Below are 23,557 nucleotides of genomic sequence, written 5' to 3'. Positions count from 1 at the left end.
CAATACAAAAACTGATTGGATAATGACAACTACATCCTTTTATTTATTTATTACATATTTTGTTCCTATAAACATAGTAAAACTTTTTTTTAAACATCCATTGACAGTATGTTCTAGTGTTAAAGTGAGATTTTCAAAAATCCCCTCTCTAGAAAGAAAATTTTTAAAAATGTGTCACAAAACAGGAATTGTCAACCTTTGTTTACTCAATTTTCATTTTATCCTCTGGAAAATAGCGACTGTTAGTACTAGTACTATTACTAGCAGTACTAGAAATAGTTATTACAGGGCGTTAATCGCAATATCCGTCAGGAATGTAGCTAAAGGCTGTCTTTGTCGTTGTGCACTGTGTTAATAAAGGTTATTTAAATCCAATATGGCGGCGCCTACAGTGCAATCGTGAGCCAGGAAAACAGGTCGTTTACAACGGTTTTTAAGGCTGGTTGGGATGTTTTCTTTAACACGGACTGGCGTATTCTGTTATTCCGAGCACAGCGCGGAAATAAAGGAGTAGGAAATAAAACGGTGAGTAGCTTCACAGAAGACATTTTTCCCTCCTTTCCTTCATCGTGTGTGCAGCTGACAGACTCCACGAACATGCACACAGCAGGTGTAAAAAGGTGTTTCCATTGTGTTTAATTCGCATTAAAGAGAGGAGTATTCGCTTATCTATGCGGATAAAGCAGCAGGTCAGGTTTATCACGAGAAATAACAACACGCAATACCGCTGTAGCATAAAGACGGAAAAGAAACCATGTCAAAACCCCTATAACGTGCATGTAACAAAGTCACGCGATAATTGGCGTGACGCATGCTGTATCAATGTAACAGGATGTGGACTATTTGTGGTTTTAGAATCCAAAATGTTTTTGCTCTTACTTGATTTGCTTGCTTGGTGCTTCTTACAAATATGCAGGCAAATCGTGTATAACTCTCATGTCAGAAGCCATATAGCTTATTACACCTCATTGTTAACAGTGTAAGACAAGCTGAACTGAATTTAACGCCTGCATTTATATGATCGTTTTATCCAATGAGGCCAAAAGTTGTTAGGAGTTGTAAATTTGGGAGCATGTGGTCAGAAAGACAAGCTGTGGTAACACAGTTTTGATGGTGTTTTGAGAATATTCTTATAAATGTATCCAATACATTTGATTACTGGCAACATTATCGTTTCTTGAGCAAATGTAAGTAAGTGCACCTTTACTCATTGTCTTAATATATGTGAGCTCTGGCACCAGAAACAGATGCATTTGACTTCTGACATATTGAAACACCTGTCCTATCTGAGCATTTATAAAAGATTCTCATAATGACTGACTGCACAGCTCTCCCCCAGATCCTAGTTTTCTGCTTTAAAAATATATTTTTAAATTGTCATAGTTACTGTTCATTTGAAGAATTAATCAGCCACCCCCACCCCACCCCTTGCTGAGTACTGGAGTCCAGCACACAGACTTGGACATCAGCTTGAGATGAAGCAATGTTTTACTCTTTGTAGGAGACACCCGAATGGATGAGGCCAGTCACCATAGAAACATTATCTCAGTCTTTCGCCTCAGCCCACTCACTCGCACCGTCAGAGACGCGCACGGCGTTGAGTGCTCGTCTCTCCCAGCTTCAGCCTGAGGGGAGGAGTGTTGGCTGTTGTGATGCTAGCTTATACTCGAGAGAATATATTGAAGACAAAAAAGTCCCACAAACAGGTGGGTGGAGGAGAACCAGTGGCAGCTGACAAAGCTCAGCTTTCTCCAAGTGATTTGTCCATCCTGGTCAGTTGTCTCCTTATAATCTAGGATGTAATTTTTTTTTTAAAAAGCAGTGGTTTTTATTGCTAAAATCAGGTCATCTGAAACTTTCTCTCTCATGCTGATTTGTTTAACTGTCAAGTTTTCATAACATCAGCAATCCTACAATACAGAGTAACCTTTTCCTCTGAGCCCTCCTCAGCTTTAGTCATAATTTATATTTTCCCGACTGACTTGATGTCAGTCTGATGTCGGGGCGTGCTGATCATTTCAGCCTCCGCTTTGATGCTTTAAAGGTCTCTCCTTCTGAGATCCAGATGCGTCACTGCTGTGAAAATATTCTCCTTACAGGTCAGGTTAGCAGCAGTAGTCCTCCGCAGCCAAGACTGTGCTGACTGTACGAGCCTCTCAGGTTACCTTGGAAACTGTCTGTATATACACGTCTGTGTCTGGGTGAAATCAAATCAAGGTTAAATGGGTTTTCGTACATACTGCTGACTGTCTGACCGACATTAAGCCAGCAGAAAGTTTAGCCTAACTGCTCTCTGATCATTAAGGAGGAAGGGAAACCTTTCCGAAACAGCCTACAATCAATCTGTTTTTCTTCTTTCAAGTTGTTAGCAGTGGGAGTGGTAAACTTTTTTAAATTTATTTTATAGAGTAATCCTGTTCTGGATATTTTCTTTAATGTAGTATTTTGTCCTTTTGACCTACCAGTAATTACACAAATTGAGTGAAGCTGCCACTTCCATGCAGGTGATGTCCAGAGGCAGCTGGGTGCACTTAACCTCCTATAATGAAGTGGGAATAATCTAAAAGTACAAGGCCGATTTAAAGCCGAGAAATCGGTGTGTCATTTCATGTCATCTGACTGCAAATGACATTCTTTCATCCGAGCAGGCAGGTGGTTTGATACCTTAGATTCAGAGAGAGGCAGAGCTGTAATCACATCGCGCTGAATAAACCAGTCGTGCTGTTGTGTGAGTGACGTTGATGCGATGGACACAGGCTGTGAAGCAGCAGTGGTAAAAAGAAATTTTAAAAAAATCAGAGCTGCCATAAATTAATCGCAGTGGATGAAACTGTCACTCAGTCTGTTCACAACAAGTGGACTTTAATGTAATGTTGCTCATTCCTGTAGATTCAAGTCATCTGAAGTCATATGCACTGATGTGGGAAACCCTTTTCATACCTACTGCAGAACTATCAGAACAATCTCCAGACTGAAAACCTTTTTTTTTTTTTAAACCCCTCAGCCCTAAAAGGCTGATGGGGTATTGTTGTCATCCTGCGGGCAACATGGACACCCACGTTTGTGAATAAGATAACTCGAGAACGAAGCAATACAGGCACTTCATATTAGTAACATAGTTGTATCTAAATGCTAAAAATTTCGGACAAGTTTGAATCTCAGTGACCTTGACCTTAAGGTCAAGTTTAAGTTTTTAAAAAAAAAAATAATACTATGAATGCAATAACAAGAGAACAAGGCAAAGTGGGATTTTGATATTCATACCATAGATGTGTCTACTAAAAGGCTGGGTACCACCGGCTGCCGTCAGTATTTTTAAATCCTTCTAATCTGGAAGGGTTACGCATGCATTTGTTACATCTAAACTGGGCTATTCTAATGCACTTACAGTCCCTCTGGGAAATATTCACAGCGCTTCACTTGCTTCATATTTTTTCAGTCATTTTACAGTCGTAAATTCATTTTTTACCTCAAACAATACCCCACAGTGATAAGGTGAAGAAAAGGTTCTTGCAAATTTGGGCTCCTTAGTAACTCCTGATCATCAAAGCTTATTTCAAAAGAACCTCGTGTCTTTGCTGCTGCTGCACCAAAACTCTGCAGTGACCTCCCAAATGACCCAAATTCAAATGTTTAAATCTGAGTTGAAGACGCACCTTTTCTGTCAAGAATTTGGAACTGTGACCGGAAGATTTGGTTATTTCACGTAAACATTGTGACTGCGTGTAATGTCAGTGTTTAAGGAACCTGTAAAACACTTTGGGGTTTAAATGTGCTATAAAATAAAATATACTTAGTTACTTATTGAATATTACACCATGGAGGGCATATCTGCCCTGTAGCCTTTTAGAATAATAATGTCAGACTCTAGTGGGTTTGAAAAATAAGTTTAGCTTATTCCACTCCACAAAAACCTGACTATTTTCTTTCATCTCACCATTTGGTCACATCGATGGAGATCCAGCACACACTGCAGTTGCACAAGTTTGGCCGGTCAGAGTGAAACTTCCAGGAAGCGATCCAAGCGTAGGAAAGGGCCGAAGGGGCACGAAGAGGCAGCTTTGAAAGGGAGAGCAGCAAAATCTATATCAGATAAAGTATTTGATTCATGTGGGCGGAGTCACGAGCCTTTTATTGTCATTTCTATGTAAAGATGGAAACTGCTGTTTCCATTTTCTGTCAGTTAGATGTTTTAATGTGTGTGCATTCATGTTGTGTGTTTTATAAGCTATTTAATATATTTACCAAAGGTTAGGGGAAAGCTCGGTTAAAGCTGACCTCTACTGAAAAATAGAAACTTTAGTATTTCACTAGCATGTCAACATTTCCACCACTGGCTGTTTTCCTGTTTTATCAGACGCAATCATGCGGGTGTCCGTGAGAAGGCTGGCGCTGTATCCCCTGTTTGCAGCCCAAAGGAGCGGAGCCCTCCAGAGTCCATTTCTGCACCAAATTTCACCCAGGAGTCGCACCCTGTTCAGTGAGACGGGCGTGTGGGAGAAGGACTATCGAACAGAGACCAGACGCAAAGTGGAAGGATGGTGGCACCCGCGAATTATGGCGCAGTGGCGGAAGGATGCAGTGGAGGAGGTAAGAGGGTCTTTCAAAGTATCAAATAATAAGCTCAAGATTAAATGAATGATTGTTTTGCTTTTGGTAACCAGCAGTTACAAAAAAAACCCAAAACTCAGTTTATATATGACACAGCAAGTGCTCCAGCTTCCTCTCACAGCTCAGAGGTATGCATGTTGATCTAATTGGTGATTTGTAAATTGGCCCTGAGATAGACTGGCAGTCTGTCTCTTGCTCAGTGTCAACTGGGATAGGCTCCTGTCCCACCACAATCCTGGTTAGGCAGTCTGGAACATGCATGGATGGAAATGCACTAAATCCTATAATAATCCTAATTATTATATAATCCTAATATAATAATCCAATAAATCCATATTTAGATAAGAAGCTGGAACAAGCAGATGGTTGGCATTTCATTTGCCCCACATGCTGCTGCTGTAAAAATGTGTTGAGGTAAACTGCTAGTAGAAATGAATGTCTGATATGTCGAGTGAGAAACATGAGTCATCCTCAGTAAATACTTGACATAACAAAAATACTTCTTTCAGATGTTCTATGGCCTAAATAGAGGTCATTACTGTTGAATGAGTTGGAAATCATAATTGTGCTCCACAAATCAAGGTTGCACCAACAAGTAGACGTCTTTTGTAGAATCTAAACATCATAAGCACAAACAAATGTTTTGTTTGTCCTTGCAAGAAAAACACAGATGTGTGTGTTTAAAAAACTGCTGATTTTATTTGAGTTTCACAAAACCTCTGCTGTGTCTACCTTGGGCCAAGTGCGTACTATAAATGAGGACAGTGGTAATTAGCTCCCCTCTTTAACCGAGCAAAACATTTTTAACCCACGAGTGAGTTCAAGAAATTCAAATGGATCCACACAATACAGAACAAGCCTGGTAGAGGTAGGAGCTGAAAGATTTCAAAGACTCTGGAAAGAAAACCAGTGAGAGATGTGTCTGAAGACCCCAGAACGACTGCAGAGACACAAGTGGATGACTTAACCAAGGCAGGAATGATATTCTCAAAGAAGAAAATCATCAAAAACCTGCACAAGAATGGATTGTGAGGTTGCAGACCATGAAAAACTCCACTTCTGCAGAAGAGACACCTTCAGTCCAGACTAAAGTATGCTAAAGAAAACCTGAGGAAAGATTATAATTATTGCAAGTGCGTCCTTTGGCCATATGAGACAAAACTAGAGCTCTGTATCAGAGATACCGCTCATGTTTGGAGAAAGAAGAGGGAGGTAAACAACTAAAGAACTCCCCAGTGAAAAGTGGTGGTGGGAGTATTGTTTTGTGGGAAAGCTCCAGTATGTCTGGGATTTTGAATCTCACCAAGGTGAAAGAATCATGAAGAATTTAAAATAAAACCTCAAGCAGTCAGCGCAAAACTGGGTCTGCGTCATCGCTGTGTTCCAGTATGACAGCAACCCAAACATTCATAGCTCCTGGAAGAACAGCCTTCAGAATGCCAAAGTGAGCATTACTGACTAGCATGGATACATCCTGAAAAACTGAAACTCTGTGGGGTGAACTGAAGCCCAGGGTCCCTGCCAGAAGACCGTTAGATCTGGAAAAAAATGGGCTGTGATTGGAAAACGAGTGTGAGAAACGAACAACTGCAGGCTGTTATCCAGCTAAAACTGACTCCAGTGTCTGATTATTAGCATCAGTGGGGCTAATAATTTTGACCCTGGTAGTATTAGCTTTTGTGACATAATTTTTTTTTCTGTGTGCAAAGTAAAATACGCATCCAAAGTAAAACTCTGACGTTTGGAAAAGCTCTGTTAAAAATTCCTTGTTTTGTTTAACAGCAATTGGGAAATACTTATTAGCACCTGAGCTAATAATTCTGTCCTCTGATCCTGTATTGAAACAGATCCACATGTATACATTTGAGGCACAGTTAGACGAATAGGTGCATGCTTCTAAATTATGCCCTCATCTATTATTGCCACTGACCCTCGCAGCTCATCTCAGACTCGGAGCTCTGGATGATTATATATCCTAATGGCCTGACAGTGTGGCAGTCTGGGACTGGCTCACAGTGATTAAGTGCATTTACCACAGAACTCTGGACCTAATTAATTTACTGAAAAATTCATGACTCATGTTTCCTGTAATCACGTCTTTCTGGGTGTAACTGGTACTTACTGCGTTGCTGTGGCAACAGCATTGAGACTGTAAATCACCAGCGGTCTGCACTGACATCATTTAAATTCGGACACTATAATCAGCCTCTGTTAGAGCCTTATACAGTAATATACCCCGAGTCAGTCGGCGCTCACGATCGCTATGTGATGAGCAGCTATTCCTGTTCTCATCAGTTTAATGGAGTCTCTGTTGTATGGGATTCATTCAGAGGCCAGACTGATAATGGAGAGGCTCCTCTGCTGTGTGCTTTCAGGATTAAAAGTCAGTTTTATGGTCATTTGTCTCATGTCTCATGATTCTATAACGGCCTCTTCTTCTTCTTTTTTTTCCTCCAGAGTCCCCACAAGAAGAAGTTTTATGTCCTCTCTATGTTTCCTTACCCATCAGGGCGACTGCATATGGGCCATGTGCGAGTGTATACCATCAGTGACACCATTGGTCATTTCCAAAAAATGAGAGGGCATCAGGTATGTCAGCTTTTATTTTATTCTTTTATTTTGTTATGTTTCTGCCTTGTACCATCCCTATTGAAGCCGAACATGCTCTGCTCTCACAGCAGCAGTTGTTTAGCGGTGCCATATTTCAGAGTCCCGAGAGCTGTTTAGCTTTAAGTTTGCTGACTCTGTAAGTAAATTACAGGGTTTTATGGCCAACACAGAAATTCCATAAGTGATATTACAGGACACACTGCTGTTTGATGTAAATGGATTGGTACTTATAAAGTGCTTTTCTGCTCAGTTTAAACTCTCAAACTGCTTTCTTACAAAACTCTATTATTTCTTTGTTGTTTGCAATAAGTCTAAAGGCTGTTTATTTCTAATTCATGCATTTGTGTGCACTCATAAAAAACCTTCCAGATCTTCTCTGCCAATGACAAACCGCTTATTCTGCTATTGACTGTTGATTGATGGTGTTTATCGGATCGGATGATGATGTGGAGGAACGTTATCTTTGGTGAAAAGCGCTATTTCTGTGAGGTCTGTCTAACATTCACACTCCAGTGGATGCATCTGAGAGCAGTTTGGTTAGTATCTTGCTCAAGGATATAACCACCAACCTACTTCCTGTGCTACAGCCAGTCCTGAATTCAACCCCACCGAACGCTTGTGGGATCAGCTTGGGCGTGCCGTTCGTGCCAGAGTGACCAACACAACTGGCCGACTTGTGACAAATGTTAGTTGAAGAATAAGACGCCATCCTACCCCAGTGTGTGACCAAGCTGGTGACCACCATGAGGAGGAGGAGGTGCCAGGGTGCTGTGCCTTTGTATGTGTACGTCAATCATCTTCAGTGTTGGGAAGGTTACTTTTAAAATGTATTCCACTACAGATTACAGAATACATGCCCCAAAATGTATTTTGTAACGTATTCCGTTACGTTACTCAAGGCTGCACTTTTTGCAGCAATCTCCTATAGAAAAATATTCCTCACCTGTAAAACAGGTTCGCAGCTCCGAACCGTAAAGGCGTAAAACCGTAAAGGGACCTCTGGCTAATACTTCGGGGTTCGTGTCGGGCTCGTAGCTGAAGACTAGCTTTACTTTGTTGTCTGAGTCAACTTTGCTAGCGAGAGACAGAGAGAGGCGTTGAAAGGCTGCTCCAACAGAACTTATTGCTTCGGAGGAAAACGCGAACACGGTGTACAGTCGAGTCTTAATAGCTTACTTACAACTTGGCTCTTTTTGGCTGCAGTGGTTATTATTATATTTACATGCTTCCATCTCCCGTTTTTGCTCGGTGACAACTCGTACTTTTCCACTCTCCTTTTTCTCCCTCCCTCGCTCACAGACACATAACGGGTATGTCAGTCCATTCAACCTGCAGCACGGACTACACTGCCCATGAGGCTACATTGTTTACAGTTATGCCTGTAACACTTCTCCTATTGCCTTCATATTAAATAATTTTTGTGAATAATTTTTTAAAATATTTCTTCACGTCATTATGCGGGCCGCAAGTAGAGGTGACATGGACCACGAGATTGAGACACAGACATTAGAGCCTCCTAATGCGTGTTTTGTTTGGGTTTCCACCGGCATGGAAACTAAAAATAGAGAGAGCATAGCCTAACATATGAAACGGGAAAATACTGCCGTGTAATCCATTTATTTCAACAAAGTAACTGTATTCTAAATACCACCTTTTTAAACGGTAACTGTAACGGAATACAGTTACTCATATTTTGTATTTTAAATACGTAACGGCGGTACATGTACTCCGTTACTCTCCAACACTGATCATCCAATATCCAATAAGTGACACCAAACAAGAGTCAATAACAGAATAAGCTGTTTGGCACTGGCAGAGAAGATCTTTTAAGTCTTTCATGGGTGCAACTCACAAATGCATTATGCTTACGAATGTGGCAACATTAAAGGAGAAATACACAAGCTTTGTACTGGTGTGGGATTTAGTGCCTAGAAGCATTGTTACAACAAAGGACCATTCACACACAAATAATACATACAGGAGGAGAAGCAGGTAACAGGTAAACACTGAGAATACCCCATGACAATAGCACATTCAGGTGTCCATCCCTGTAGGAATGAGCCTGTTCTGCCTTTGAGCTTTTAACTTTTAATGCACGCCCCAGTTTGGCTTATTGTGCGCTATCTTCCCCTCACCGCACGTCTCTCCCTGTGACAAACAAAAACTTACAAAGGACGTGACGCCCTCAAATGTGCTGTTTGAGACACACACTTGGTGTTATTGTGAGGAGTTAAATGTAATGGATGTGTTTTGGCTGTTGTTTAGTAATATTGGGAAAAATGGTGAGTCAGTCCTTCATTGAACTCGTCTTTGATACAAAACATGACGCTGCATTGACAGTATGATTGCTGCTTTCTCACTGGAGCCACTTCAAAAGGCTCCCCTCACCAATCTGTAACCCACTTTTTTTCTGTTTATTTCTGCTCAACAGTTCTTTAATATCAGCTGTGTTTACACTGCTGGACTCACTGTTTACTCTTCCTCCGAACTGTGAAGCTTCCCATCTATATACACGTGTAATGCTTATGCAGTAGTTTGACTTGAGCATTAATATGAGTGTGATTAGAAGCTTAAGTCTACCTCAGGGAGCCTGTTTCTTTCAATTAGATGGCCGATGTTTACACCGCCGTGAGAGCGTGTAATTAAATTGTTCTTTGTTGTACTTTGATTTCTATTGTACATCCCTTTGCTTTTTAAATGCTAATTTCAACGCCACACCCAGGTGCCAGTTTATTACTCTAAATGAGAGTAATGAATCCTACCTTCTCACAGGTGTTGATTCAGCTGTAATGTCAGCCTGTATCAGTGTCTCGTGAACTGTTTTTGGGGCAATTACCATGACAGAAATTAGAAAACATTTTACACTTAACCCCATCAAGGAGGAGGTAATGTTTTTTGTAATGTTTGTGTATGTGTGCGTGCGTGTGTTACTCTTACTGCCTCAAAAAGTTTTGAATTGATTCTGATAAAAAAAAAAAAACTGTGTAGAGTGGGCTTTTGGTTACAAGCCATTAACATTTGGATTAGATGCACCAAGGTCTTTAAGGCCAACTTAATGCTTTATTGGTCAAAAATTGACAAAAACTTTCAATAAAATTAAAAATAAATTAGAGGTTATGATTCTTACAAATATAAAGATTTAAAATATTGTCTCATGTTTGACCTCTGACCTCTACTTCAAGGTCAATAGATTATGCTGAAGGTCATAGTGATAATAATCCTATATAGGGCTGTTTAAAACGGTCTTTCTTACTGCCGTTGTGTGCAAAGACAGTATATAGTGAATGATATATAGGCATTAATATCACTATACTTTAAACCTCTGACGTCTTCTTCGAGGTCAAATAAGGTCAAACTTTCGTAAAATGACTCATCTTTAAGGCTAATATTGAAATTTACTGCCTGCTGGGATTCTGAATATCACATTATAGTTTGCATTCAACTATCATGTCACATTTGACGTCTGCCTTTCTTTCAAGTTTCTTTCAATCCTAAGTTTGAAGAGTTTAATTTCAGTTTAGTTTTTTTTTCAGTATTGCTGTATTTGTGGCAAGATTTAGGAAAATCAGTGCACAGCAGGACATTTTGAAAGCAGCTGACTCAGTCTTGTAGACATCCGAAGCCTCAATAAACACGTCCACAAAAGTCTCTTCGGATAGTTTGTGATAACAGATTTGACCAAATGAACACATGACAAAACTACGTTTATTTCTGCTGCACAAAATTATTTCAGAGATCTGGTTTTTATTATAGTAGTTAACTTTCATGACTAGTTTTAGTTTTTAGTTTACTTTTCGTTAACTTTAATAACCTTGGCTGACACTGAATCCTTCTTACAATAAAGTGAGGAATGAGGTCGGCCCATAAGCAGCTGTTTTGCTTTTCCTATAAGGTGTTTCTATGGTTTTTAATACCTGCTGTGGTAATTTGGATCCTCGCTATGAGGTCTCCTTGTAAGGTTAAAATTAGGTGTAAATAGAGTAAAATCCATACTCTCGATTACCAGCGCTCTAGTCTGTTATTGACTCCACTCTGTTTCAGCTCCTAGTGCTGCAATCGATATTCAGCACTCTGTTTGATTCCACTAAACGGCGGCCGCTGATGAAGCCGCGAGCAGTGTCTGTCACATGGACCGTGCTCCTGCGGTGACACAAACACATGCTCAGTTCTTTGGTTAGACTTTGTCTGTACATGATCTATCCACCCAAGAAGAAAGGTGGGTGTGTGACAAGTTTCTCTCTTCCTCCGTGTTTTCTGGTCCAGGTGCCGTCTTTACACGAGATGCAGTGTTATTTTTGTTTCACCTGCCCGTCTTCCTCTGGCTGGTTTGTCTCTGAACAGAAACCTGGTGTCACATCACTGAGAACTACTTTGTTTCTCTCAGCATCGGTCAGAAAGTTGAGTTTGTTCTGCTGTATGCACTCAGTCTACCCTATTCACTAGTTAACTGAGAAAGGTACTCACTCTCCTTTAAACAGTTATGTGTAATGGGAGTTCTTTCATGTGTCACATACTAAATTAGAGAAAGTTTTAACCTAGACCTAACCTAGTTCTTTATAAATATCAAAATATGAGGTAATCAAAACAAAAAAAGATGTTAACTTTTAACCTTTATTGTAAGTACAAAGCTCGTGCTAATAATCACAGTAAACAGTAAAAATTAAAGTTGTTCCTGAAACTTCAAGTGTGGTTTTTTTTTTTTTTACACTTGTTTTTGTTTGGTTTTTTTTACACTTATTTTTTCTCAGAATTCTGAGAAAAAGTCGGAGATTCTGAGATTAAAATCAGAATTCTAACTTTAATCTCAAAATTCTGACTTTTTTTCTCAGAATTCTGACTTTAGTCTTAGAATTCTCAGATCATAGTCAGAAGTCTGAGTAAAAATTTTTTCTCAGAATTCTGAATATAATCTGAGAATTCTAGGAAAAAAAATTTAGAATTTTGAGACTAAAGTCAGAATTCTGAGGGAAAAAGTCAGAATATTGGAAAAGGGGAAAAAAAAAAGATGTGCCCACCTTTTTTTTTTTTTTTTTTTTTTTTTTTCCTTCTTTTTTTTTTCCCCTTCCCCCTTCGGTGACCCTAACCCTCTTCCGTAGATATTAAAATGAGTTTGATGCAAAACATATAAGCGTGACAAATGGTCCTAATTATTCCAACCATGACTGAGTACCGTTTTCAGTTTAGATAGATATCATGGGCACTGCTGCTGGGTGTAATTATCTATGTGAAAACAACAACGCTTGTTTCTTGCTTAGGAAAAATAATAATTTTTACAGTCTATACCACATGTGTCAAAATCGCAGCCTGCCGACATTTAAATCCAGCCACACGTCACTTGAGCTTCTTCACACAGAATTCAACAAAAGGAAAGTTGATTTTTCAGAGCAGACAATTTCGGCTGAGACGAGACCCTGAGTCTACGTGATCACCAAGTGTTTTCTTCTCTCTTTTGTTCAAAAAACGTTACTTTCTGGTGGGTTTTTTGGTTTACAAAAATTCACTGTTAACTATTACATTTGCACTCTGTAACCTTCATGTTCTATTGGATTATAACCAGAATACGACCGGCTGGCAGCCTGTGGAGTTGAGTCCTGTGGAGTTGTGCTTATTGACAAAGAGACTCATTGAGACTGATGGATATGTATCGACAGTCGGAATGATGACGCTGCTGATTATCACAAATCATTTCCTGACATGAAACTAAATTAATTCTAGCTTAAGACTGTAACAAAACTATTAGTTTGCTTAAAAGTAGGATTGCTTTTAGTTTGACAGAGATGCATCTAATGGGCACTGATGGTACACAGACATCAATATCAGCTTTTTCATTATTCAGCTGTCAGAGCAAATTTTCAGGCTTTTTCGTTTCATGCTTATAAATATTAGCTGGTGGTAGGTTCAAATTTATCAAACACACGTGTGTATTGGTACATTTTCACCACATTTAGAGCATGAAAAGGAATAAAAATGCTAAAGACGGGCGCCAGTATATCTCACTGCGTTGAGCAGCCGACAGATGTACCAAAAGGTTACTGCAGGAACCCGGGTCATTTCCTGTGTGATGATCCTCCTGCACCACCTTTTCTTCTGCCCTGCTGTCCTGTCCAATATAAAGGCTGAACTACCCAAAAATAAGCTATTTAAAAAGACTAATAGGGCTGGTCTGCCTCTACACATACACTGATGTGTAAGGGTTGGTAAGGGGTCGTTAACCTTTGAATGGGCTAGTGTAACGAGGAAACGTTTATCAAGTTGCATTTCAAAGTGTCAGATGGAGTGGAGTTTGTCTGGAGCTGTGTGGGTGGACACTTGCATGTAGCATCATATCAACAACATCAGTCTCCCAGCTCTTCTCCTCTGCTTTCATCCCATGGTGCCCTGCCCTGATTGGCTCTGACTTTGCATTACAGTGACTTCAGTGACCCTCTTGTCCATCTACCACAATCTCTTGTCAATGTGCTGATTTCACGGCCACAGATTCTCAAAAAGTCGGGGTAGCTTCACACTTTCTGTGGTCACAAGGATAAGTGGAGCTATTACCAGTGAAGTATTTACGCTGGATCAAGAGTGTAGTAGCACATCTGTCCTAACATTTTTCCGCTTGCAGTTCACATCGTGGCTGCTTTACTCACAGTGTGGCTGTATTCCTCCTGAGCTCTCTTAGCCTGATACCATCCAGCACTCGGCTTTACAAATGAGGCCCCTGCAGTTACCAAGGATACCAATTCGTCTGAAACATCAGACCAGTTAGGGTCCGTTCAGCGATGCTCTCCAGCTCTCGAGTCCTCGTCGCTCTGCCTCTCCTCTACTTTACTCACGCCTTCCACTCCTGTGCTCTCATTTCGTCTCGCCCAGTAAGCAGAAAAACACCATCGAGGACCCAAAAAGATGTCGCCTCGAGTGTTTGCCTGGGGGAGCCGTGCGTTCAGAGAGGATGTGTATAGAAAGTGACAGTATATTTACAACAAGTTCAGGGTAATAATGTAAGCATGCTGACCCTTCTTTCTAAGGTTAAACCAGTTCCTTTTACATTTTAGTAAAACATCGGCTCTTAGTCTGTGTGCTTTCATCCCGATGTGTAAGCTCCCAGCAGGGATTTACACATCACCATAAAGTTGATGCGTGCAGAGGACCCTCGTTCCCTCCTAGACTGACTTGTTTTTTTTGGTTTAATAGTTACTGATTGCATAAATCCTGCTGTAATGTGAACAGCATGCTGATCAGAGGTGCTGTCAGTTAATTATGTGAATGATGCACGTTGACACCACAGGGCTATTTTCATTTTCCTCCTTTCACCTGGGAAACTTTCTCCTCTTGGTCTAAGTGTGATGTTAAGTCTGAAACCTTCAGTGACACTTTTGACCAATATTTAAACAGATTTCATATCGTTACAGAGAAGCCATTTTTTGGTTAATTCAGCTCCTACTCTATAAAAAGTCCTAAAAAAGGAATATCGAATGGCTTTCACATTTTCCAGAAAGCTAATGAAAATGACGAGTTCCCTGATTGTGTCTTCAGGTCTTAAATCCAATGGGCTGGGATGCCTTTGGACTTCCAGCTGAGAATGCAGCCATAGAGAGGGGGCTTGACCCAGAAGACTGGACTAAAAGGTATTTGAACTATTACATCTCAGTGTTTGTTGTTTTTATATACTAACTGGAATTGGCCCACTTTTGTGGTGCTAGGTTAGACCCTGTCTTGACTTACAAATGTAGACCGTGCCTGCAAACAAATGAATGGCTGTCTAAGGGAATTCAAACAGTTCTTTAAAATGAATACTGGCATTGCCATTTAGTCATCATTTATAGTTGTCAAATACACAATAAGCCATAAAATGCTCTGAATTACAATTAAATTCTAAAATTGCATTTAAGTAAACAAAATACTAAATGGAAAGTTATACCTTTAACCGTTTAATTCAAACATATTTTGTATTTTTATATTTCTTATCTTTAATTTAAAATGACTTCTGTTGTTGCTGGATGTCATCACTCAGACATCCCACCGATGCGGTGAGTTTCTCATCTCGAGCTGACAGATTACATGCTCCGGTTTCTTCTTTTTCCTTTAAGTCTTTTTTTCATACCAATTTTTTGTCCAAAAGATATTCAGAACATCCGTTATTTCAGCCAGAGCATCGCTTTTTATTATTATGTGTTTTTTTTAAACAGTGCTCACAGAAACACTTTGGAAACGTTTGCCTTTTTCCAGCTTCCTCTTTGAAAACAATTGTTTCGGTTTCATCAGTCAGATTTTCGCCAAATTTTTTGCCTTAGTTGTCCAGACGTCTCTTTTGCAACACGTCACCGCTCTCTCTGCTTCACCTGGAGGTAAACCTGTCTCCTTATAGAGAAAATGGAGGCATGGCAGTATGCAGATTATATGCAGGCAGCACAAACCTGTTGGTTCAGAATGATTTAGTAACGTATGCATAGTGGTAAGAACAAAATAGGCTGGTGTACATGTTTCATAACTCCAAAGGTAATTTTGCTAAATGAGGGCTATTGTCATGTTCAAGAAACCAGTTTGTGGTGGTGGAGGTTTTGTGATATGGCCTGATATCCTGCTAGAAGAAGCTATTAGACGATGGGTGCACTGTTGTCATAAATGATGCTCAACTGATATTAAAGGTCCTAAAGTATGCCCAAAGAAAAACCTCTTCCACAGCATTACACCACCAGAAACCTGAAGCTTTGTTGGAACACAGAACAGATCCATGCTTTCATGTTGTTTGTACCAAATGCTGACCCTACCATCTAAAGCAGCAGAAATTAAGACTTAACAGACCAGGCAACATTTTTACAATCTTCTGTTGTCCAAATTTGGTGAGCATATGCCATCTGTAACCTCAGTTCCCTGTTCACAGCTGACAGAGTGGCACTGGATGCAGTCCTCTGTTGCTGTTGCTGATCAGTTTAGCTGATTAAATATTTGTGTTGAGCAGTTGAAAAGGTGTACCTAACAAAGTGGCCCATGAGTGCACTATATCCTAACTCTAGCGCCGTTCCTCTCGCTTCAGTAACATACAGTCTATGCGGGAGCAGCTGGACACTCTCGGGCTTTGCTTCAACTGGGACCGGGTAAGCAGCACGTGATGATGAGCTGAGCATCAGACAGAGAGTTTTGGCAGCTTTCAGGCCCCTTTTGCTCCCTTTTGAGTCTGATTCTCACTTTCCTGACAGGAAGTGACCACTTGCCTCCCAGACTACTACAGGTGGACGCAGTATCTATTTATCAAGCTCTTTGAAGCGGGACTGGCATACCAAAAAGAGGTATTAATCGTATTTGCGCTCTGGTTTATCCTGGATTTCTTTTAAATGAATAATATGACTTGCGCAGGTTTCAGATCCCTGACTGGTACAGTAATGATTGAAGCAGCTCAGAGTTTTCTCTTTGACTGGATTAAATGGTAGACAGGCTGGAAAAAACATTTTTCATTTTGTGTAATAAAATGCAGTGGCCTTAAAATATGCTTTTAAATATGAGCTACTTCTTAAGCTGTGCTTTTCAATTTGTGAGCTCATGTGTGCCGTTTGGGTGTGTGCTGTGTGCGTGCATGTGTGTTATCCAAGGCTGTGGTGAACTGGGACCCTGTTGATCAGACGGTGCTGGCTGATGAACAGGTGGATGAAAATGGGCACTCCTGGAGGTCTGGAGCTCTGGTGGAGCAGAAGCTACTCACACAATGGTTCATCAAGACTACAAACTATGCCAAGGTATGACTGTACCGCGTGTGTGTGAGAGGCAGTGCTAGAGATACACCAGTATGTGTGTGACAAGCAGCATCTGAATGGCTGACCAGAAACTTCATGTGGGCAAAAATGAGCTGCGGAGCCCTCTGATAACAATCATGGCTGACACTTCAGTAACAGCAGCTGCAGTCCTGCTTCTCTGGTTCTGCAATCAGACCCCTGGAGACCATCATTTATAGCCTGGCATCTCTACTTCAAGGAAAAAGAGACCAGAAGCCTCAGTAATACCACCAGGTGGCCTGGCTGGCTGATGAGAAGCCTCCACCTTTAAGCAGAGGGGTGAACAGGGCTGGTGCACGGTGAAATTAGCCGTTTTGGACTTACATGAATCAGCCTCAGAAAGAAAGTTCATACATTTTTCATGGAACTCATGCATGTGTGTGCATGTGCTTGCACATAGAAATACACTGTACAGGCAGGTACCTATAAAAGAGAAAAGTTTGGCTTTATGTGCTCAGTGCTTGAACACTTTAAACTCGAATTTATCTTAGTTTGTTTACTGAGTTGAGAAAAATTGGGTAGAAATGTTTCTAATAACATTTTTTTTTGTTTCTAGAGCTGCAATGAGGAATTACATTCATGTTTAGTTAATGTTAGTTGATCTTAATTTTGTGGGGCATCTTTTTTGGTGTCTAAATGTGCAGAAAATCTCCCAAAAATTGCAATACCAACAAAATAATTCAGCTTCAAAGCCATCCAAAACTTTAAACATAGTCAGAGATACAGAACATCAAAGCAGTAAATCCTCACATTTGCCTAGCAAAAAAACAAAGTTTGACATCTCTGCATTCAAATTATGGGTTCAGTCACTGCCTGATTATTTCAGCTCTTCTTGTTTCCATCACAATATAAAAGAAAGCATAAGCAAGTTTTTGTGAGTGGGGTTTCATTTCATACTGAGATAACATTGAAACCAGTGCCTGGGCGGTGTGAAATAAATGTAAAAAAGAAAAGCATTGGAAATGATGCAAAACACATGTAATTTCCAATAAAACAAACCCCAAACTTGCGAGAGCACCAGCGCGTCCGTTTGAGGGTTTTATTCGCTGCTTTGTCACTTTGATTAAAAAAATAATTTCGTCGGCAGTCGGCTGTCGCTCAGGTTCAGCCGCGGCGCCGAAGTCGCCCGTGCGTGTCCGTGTCAGAGGTTTGAGCGGAGGTGGAAGCAGCCTACTGTGACAATGTGTTCCTGCATTTCTAATTTTCTCTGAAGAGCAGAGAAGTGGGAAGGAAGGAAGAGGAAGGTGTTAAGGGAGAGAAGTGAGAGAGACAGATGGAGGGAAAGGCGGACCGTGTCAAACCAGAGCGTGACAAATAAAAAGCGATGTAATTGGACTGTGATTTCCTTTTTTTTTTTATTTCTGTCCGCTCGCCTCTAAACGTGTTCGAGTCTGTTAGACAACATTAACTTCAGGCAACATTTATTCAGTTTAGCTGTCAAGTTATTCCACATTGTGCAACGACTGTGTATTATTACTAAGATGGATCCTTTTTTTTTCTTCCCATGTGGAGCGTGCAGGATGCTAAATGATCACATGGCAGGAGCAGGAGTTTTCAATTTCATGCATAATCACACTTGTTGCACTCAGACAAATGCTGCCTGCCTATTACACCACGACTGACATCTAAATGATTCACAAAAAGCGAGAGCTCAGTGCGCCGCTCACGTGCAGTATTGTTCAAATAGCTTCCAGAAATGTTTGATTTCCTCCAAGTAAATTAACACCCGACAACTGAACCCACTTCCAAAGTACAGCTGTTTGTGTGTTTCCTCACTGTGTTAATATATTTCCCAGAAGTGTACTTGACATGTCTCACTCACACATGCACACACACAGTACTTGGTTACTCTTATTTCATGCTTGAGCTTTTCTTTGTTGCCAGGGACTCATGTCCTTGCTGTTAATGTTTTTTCTGGCTTTTGTGAGAAAAACACTCACTGCCTTTCACTTTAAAGCCGTGCCCGATTCTCACTCGTAGCTTTTTTTTCGTCATCTTTGTTTTGCTGTGTCTCCTTCCAGCAGCCTCTCAGTCACGCTGACACACGTTTTTCGGGATTTATGCCCCTTTTTTCCCCTCTCGCTCTGAAGGGAATCCATAACTGACGAGCTGCACTCATGCTAGCGATGACTATGGCTAGTGTTTATGTTCGTATTGATAACTCTGTGATGAGGTACTGCATGCTGAACTGCACCACGATGGGGTGGAGGGGTGGTTTGTGGGTAATAGATGCTGACAGACTGAAAAGGAAATTGAGAATTATAACATCTCTGGCCTCAGACCAGCTGTGGCTTTTTGGCTTGAGCCTTGTTGATATGCATAGCTTCCTTTAATCATGCAGTATAAATGTTGTTGTGTGTCTGGGTGTGTGTGTGTGTGTGGGGGGGGTGTATGGGCTTATGGGTGTGTATGTGAAGTGTGGGTGTGTGAGGTAGTGTGCACACTATATAGGCGATTGCTTTGCGATATCCAGGAAAGAGGGCGAGCAGAGGTCACAATTTTTGAGAATCCCTTTTTGTCTGCATAATGTGACCTGGTCGGCTCTGCTGCTTTGTCAAAATAAATTGGCTGCGCTTTGAAAGAGGCCACACGGAATTGGAGTCAATTGCATTATCCTAGACAGCCACATACTAATAGGAATATCTCTTTTCCACAGTGAAGTGGAAAATTAGCTCCTTCCAAACTTGTACAAAGTAGTAAACTTGTGGCTTTATCTCTTTCAGCCCCTCCTGGACGCCCTGCAGGACCTTCCAGAGTGGTACGGGGTCAAAGCCATGCAGGCAAACTGGATTGGAGAGTGCACCGGATGCTACTTCGACTTCAAACTGAAGGTGGATCTCGACTCCTTTCTCTCTCCTCTTCACTTTTCTTGTTTTCTTTCAGTCTCTCAGCACTTTCCCAGCAAGTGCTCCCTCTTCTGTGCTTCTGTTTTTCATCTCTTTCACCCCGAGCACTGATTGCCTGCTTTGAGTTTCTTTGACAGCTCTCTTTTTATCTGTTTCTATTAACATCATGTACCAAAACATCGAAATCCATACTTATTATTTGCTTTCACTGCATCTGCTACAAGTAGCAATTTACCCAAACAGATGATGTCGCAGATTACTTGCTGCTGAAAGTCGTATTTAGGCTTCTTCACAAGCCTGTTGTCTCAAACTGAGAGACATCAAAAAGCCAACTGAGAACCCAATTACTGGCATTATTAAAGCAGTTTTCCTTAAAAATAAAAATCACTCAAGTCGGTTCTTTAATTGAGATATTTTGTAGTATTTTTATATTTATAGAGGAAAGAGGGTTGGATAATAATTGGAAAGGGTTGTTATGAAGGAATGTAAAATTAAAGTAAAAACTAGAGTTTGTAAAATGCTGCTGTTAATTGCAATTATCTCCTATCAGTATGATTTTTAGCGTGATGGGTACTAATTGTTAATTAGAATATCCTTAAATAACTGTGCGCCATCTAAAAGTGATCTCAGGATGTTTATTGTAGCTAAAAGAGCCCAGTAAGCCCTGAAGGTGTTTTATATATCTGAGTCACTGTGGTCAAGTTTTATAAGCTGTGATTCAAAATTTGTGTATATATATATATATATATATGTGTGTATATGTTATAAAAATTGTTATGTTATAAAAATCATAAAAATGCTAACCGTTGCTTTGTTCTAGTTTTATTTGCCATCTTACAGAAATATGGAATAGAAAGCCAGCAGGTCCTCGCTGTTTATTCGACCTCTGTGCCGCTGTGGATGTGACAGTTTCCCACATGCCTCCTCTCTTATTTTCCAGGTGAATGGGAAGGAAACAGGAGAGACCCTGTCAGCCTACAGCTCCTCCCCGGAGACGGTGTACGGAGCTGCTTACCTGGCCATCCTGCCCTCCCACAGACTGCTGCACGGCAGTAGCTCAGTGCGCTCCGCTCTGCAGGAAGCCTTTCAGCCAGGCAGAGGTTGGCATCTCTCCACACTCGCAACCAGCTTGTGCTCAGGCTGTTTTCAAACTGGAGTTTACACACTTTAATATGTTCTTGTATGATTACTAGCTTTTCTTTGAAGAATTGCGAACTATATTTTTTATACACTTCATTAAAGTTTTGTATTGTACTTGTCTTTATGTGTTCCATATCCTGGAGTGGATGCATGTTGGATACCTTGCGCTAATGTAAATATTTAATTTCGAACACAGTCGAGGTTTGGTTGTAGAAGCTGCAGTGGACTGTTTGTTAATTGGGTTCCCCTTGAACTAGTCTCAGTGGTGAACAGTTGTTGATAATGAGCTGCCAGGGGAAGCAGCGCTGCCTCTCATTCCCCTCCTGCCCTTTGCTCTTCAGACTCCCTGACAGACATCACCGCTCACAACCTGTTCACCGGCCGTGAGGTTCCCCTGGTCATCTCACACAAGGAGACTTTTGATGACTATCTGGATACTGTGGTTGGTGCGTTATGAACAAGTAAAAAGGATTGAAATAAGCAGCATCTTATGTCTGTTGAGTGCTTTTACCTTCTTGACATGTTCATGCTGCACATGTATGTTACAGGTGTCCCAGACTGTAATGAAGAGGATCTGTCTGTAGCTAGAGCTCTGAATCTGAGTTGGGCATCAGTGCTGAAAACTCGTGAAGATGGGACACAAACCCTCATCAACTCTGAGGAGGTCAGCACTAATACTAATCATTCTTTAATAAAAAGCAAACAACACTATTTTCATTCTTTTGTCCCTCTTCTTTTATCTGTTGCATAGTTCTCAGGCCTTACCAGAGATCAAGCCTTTAACTCTATTACCCAGAAGGCCAAAGAACAGAAGGTTGGAGGCTACCTAACCAGCTCCAAGCTCAGAGATTGGTTGATATCCAGACAGCGATACTGGGGCACACCCATCCCTGTGGTGCACTGTGGGTCATGCGGTCCGGTCGCCGTCCCTGAGGAGGAGTTACCAGTTACTCTGCCAAAGCTGCCATCGATTACAGGAAAAGGGGCGTCGCCTCTAGAAGCAGCACATGACTGGGTCAACTGCAAATGTCCCAGGTGAGAACGCTGAGTATTATCAGCCCTGTATAACGCACAGCAGGACTGTAGACTTCATTTATCCCACTTCATGTGTCTCATTAACCTTTCGTGCCATTACAAACAAATAGATAAGCAGTGTATAAGAAGGAGGGAAGGAGAAGGTACAGGATGTGACATCTTTCTTAAATCCTTAAAAATGGAGAATTAGTATTTGTAAATTGTCTATAACACGCAGTGATGCTCACAGGGCCTTACGTTCCTTCCTAATATTCAAATTAATGTAGAAAATGCACAGGAAAGAGTAGCAGCTAGGAGGTGCTGAACCCTCTGTTATGCTTTTATAGACCACACAATAACAGTTTTAATGAGTGCATATAATTACTACTATAGCCTGTACTTGTTATACTGGTCAGCTGCAGTTTATTATCTAAGAACAAACATATAATGCATAAAGTGTCAGTGTCACTGCAGCCAGAAAATGCAGCTTGGGAAGCTGTTTATAGCAGCTTTTGTCATTTATGCACCTTAACATTTGCTTACAAGAGTCCAAAGAGTTTGTTGGCTACCATTGAGTGAGCCATATTATTTATTGCATAGCTGCAAATAAAATTCTTCAAAAGGCGCAAACTCCACAAAGAATGGCTGAGAGGTCTTTTTTTGTATTAGATTAACTGGAACAAGGCCCCACAAACAGGAAAAATAGCAATAGAGCAAAATCGTATTCTTGCATCAGGATTAAACATGTTTACGTCTGCTATAATGTTGAATCATTTAAAATAGAAGTCTCTGGTGACCGTTCGAGGAACTGCCTCGGAGGTCACTGCTCTGGTTCTTTTTTACAATTTGAAAAATCCGGTCCGATTAGTGTGGGAACTCCTGAATATGTTCACTCCAATCAAGCCTTTTGTTCAGTTCTGTATCTCATAGATCCCATTTGTACAAGTATCACTGGATCAACACCATCTCCTGAAGCACTGTTAGTATTAGCATCAGCACAGCCACACGTCCGTCTATGTCATACTGTATATGAGATACACAGTGTTATTCCTTTTCTAGCACAGCATAAGCGTTTTGGGGAAATGATCATGCCTGTTATGGCGTTTGTGGCCGCCTTTCCTTCCTGTGTTTCCTCAGGAGAACAACACTGACAAAATGAGATCGCTGTCAATCGGGCCTGAGAGGACTGACAGCTTTACAGGAACACTTTGCATTGAGTGCAAGCCTGTAAATTGCATGATTAATACTTTTGTTCATTCGGGGTTATGTAATCAGTGGCATCTCTGACACGAGCAGCATGAGATGATGATGATGATGATGATGATGGGTGTTATATAAGCCAGCTGTGTCTCGAGAGATGCACACGAATGCCCTACAAGCACGGACATGCATGCATTTACCTTTTATGCACAGTGCCTAATCATTCACACACACGGACACACACACACACACATCTCAGCAGCTCATCAGTGAATGTGCTGAATGCAGAATGACTGCTCAACTGGCGTCTACAGAGCGCCTTGCTGACATGGGAATTCCTCTCTGAATAAGACTAATCACCGCCATGGCACCATGTTGATTAAA

The 23,557-nt window shown here is 40.9% G+C and overlaps 1 protein-coding gene across 1 annotated transcript in view; it reads left to right on the top strand.

Moving 5' to 3' along the window:
• The first annotated feature begins 359 nt into the window (after positions 1–359).
• lars2 (leucyl-tRNA synthetase 2, mitochondrial) overlaps positions 360–23,557 on the top strand; it is a 34,858-nt gene continuing 11,660 nt past the window's right edge. Inside the window, exons 1-12 of the mRNA XM_086310890.1 lie at positions 360–525; positions 4,358–4,590; positions 7,069–7,200; positions 14,740–14,831; positions 16,241–16,301; positions 16,404–16,493; positions 16,794–16,937; positions 19,697–19,804; positions 20,760–20,919; positions 21,301–21,405; positions 21,508–21,623; positions 21,711–21,994. Of these exons, the coding sequence (XP_086167016.1) occupies positions 4,366–4,590; positions 7,069–7,200; positions 14,740–14,831; positions 16,241–16,301; positions 16,404–16,493; positions 16,794–16,937; positions 19,697–19,804; positions 20,760–20,919; positions 21,301–21,405; positions 21,508–21,623; positions 21,711–21,994 (1,517 nt within the window). The 5' untranslated portion in view covers positions 360–525; positions 4,358–4,365. The remainder of the gene's footprint in view (positions 526–4,357; positions 4,591–7,068; positions 7,201–14,739; positions 14,832–16,240; positions 16,302–16,403; positions 16,494–16,793; positions 16,938–19,696; positions 19,805–20,759; positions 20,920–21,300; positions 21,406–21,507; positions 21,624–21,710; positions 21,995–23,557) is intronic.

Source organism: Aulonocara sp. 'chitande type north' Nkhata Bay, linkage group LG11 (assembly GCF_057382095.1).
Source record: "Aulonocara sp. 'chitande type north' Nkhata Bay isolate Kocher_YH1m ecotype deep benthic linkage group LG11, A_spYH_male_GT1.1, whole genome shotgun sequence".
Lineage (NCBI taxonomy): Eukaryota > Metazoa > Chordata > Actinopteri > Cichliformes > Cichlidae > Aulonocara > Aulonocara sp. 'chitande type north' Nkhata Bay.
This window is presented reverse-complemented; position numbering and strand designations above follow the sequence as displayed.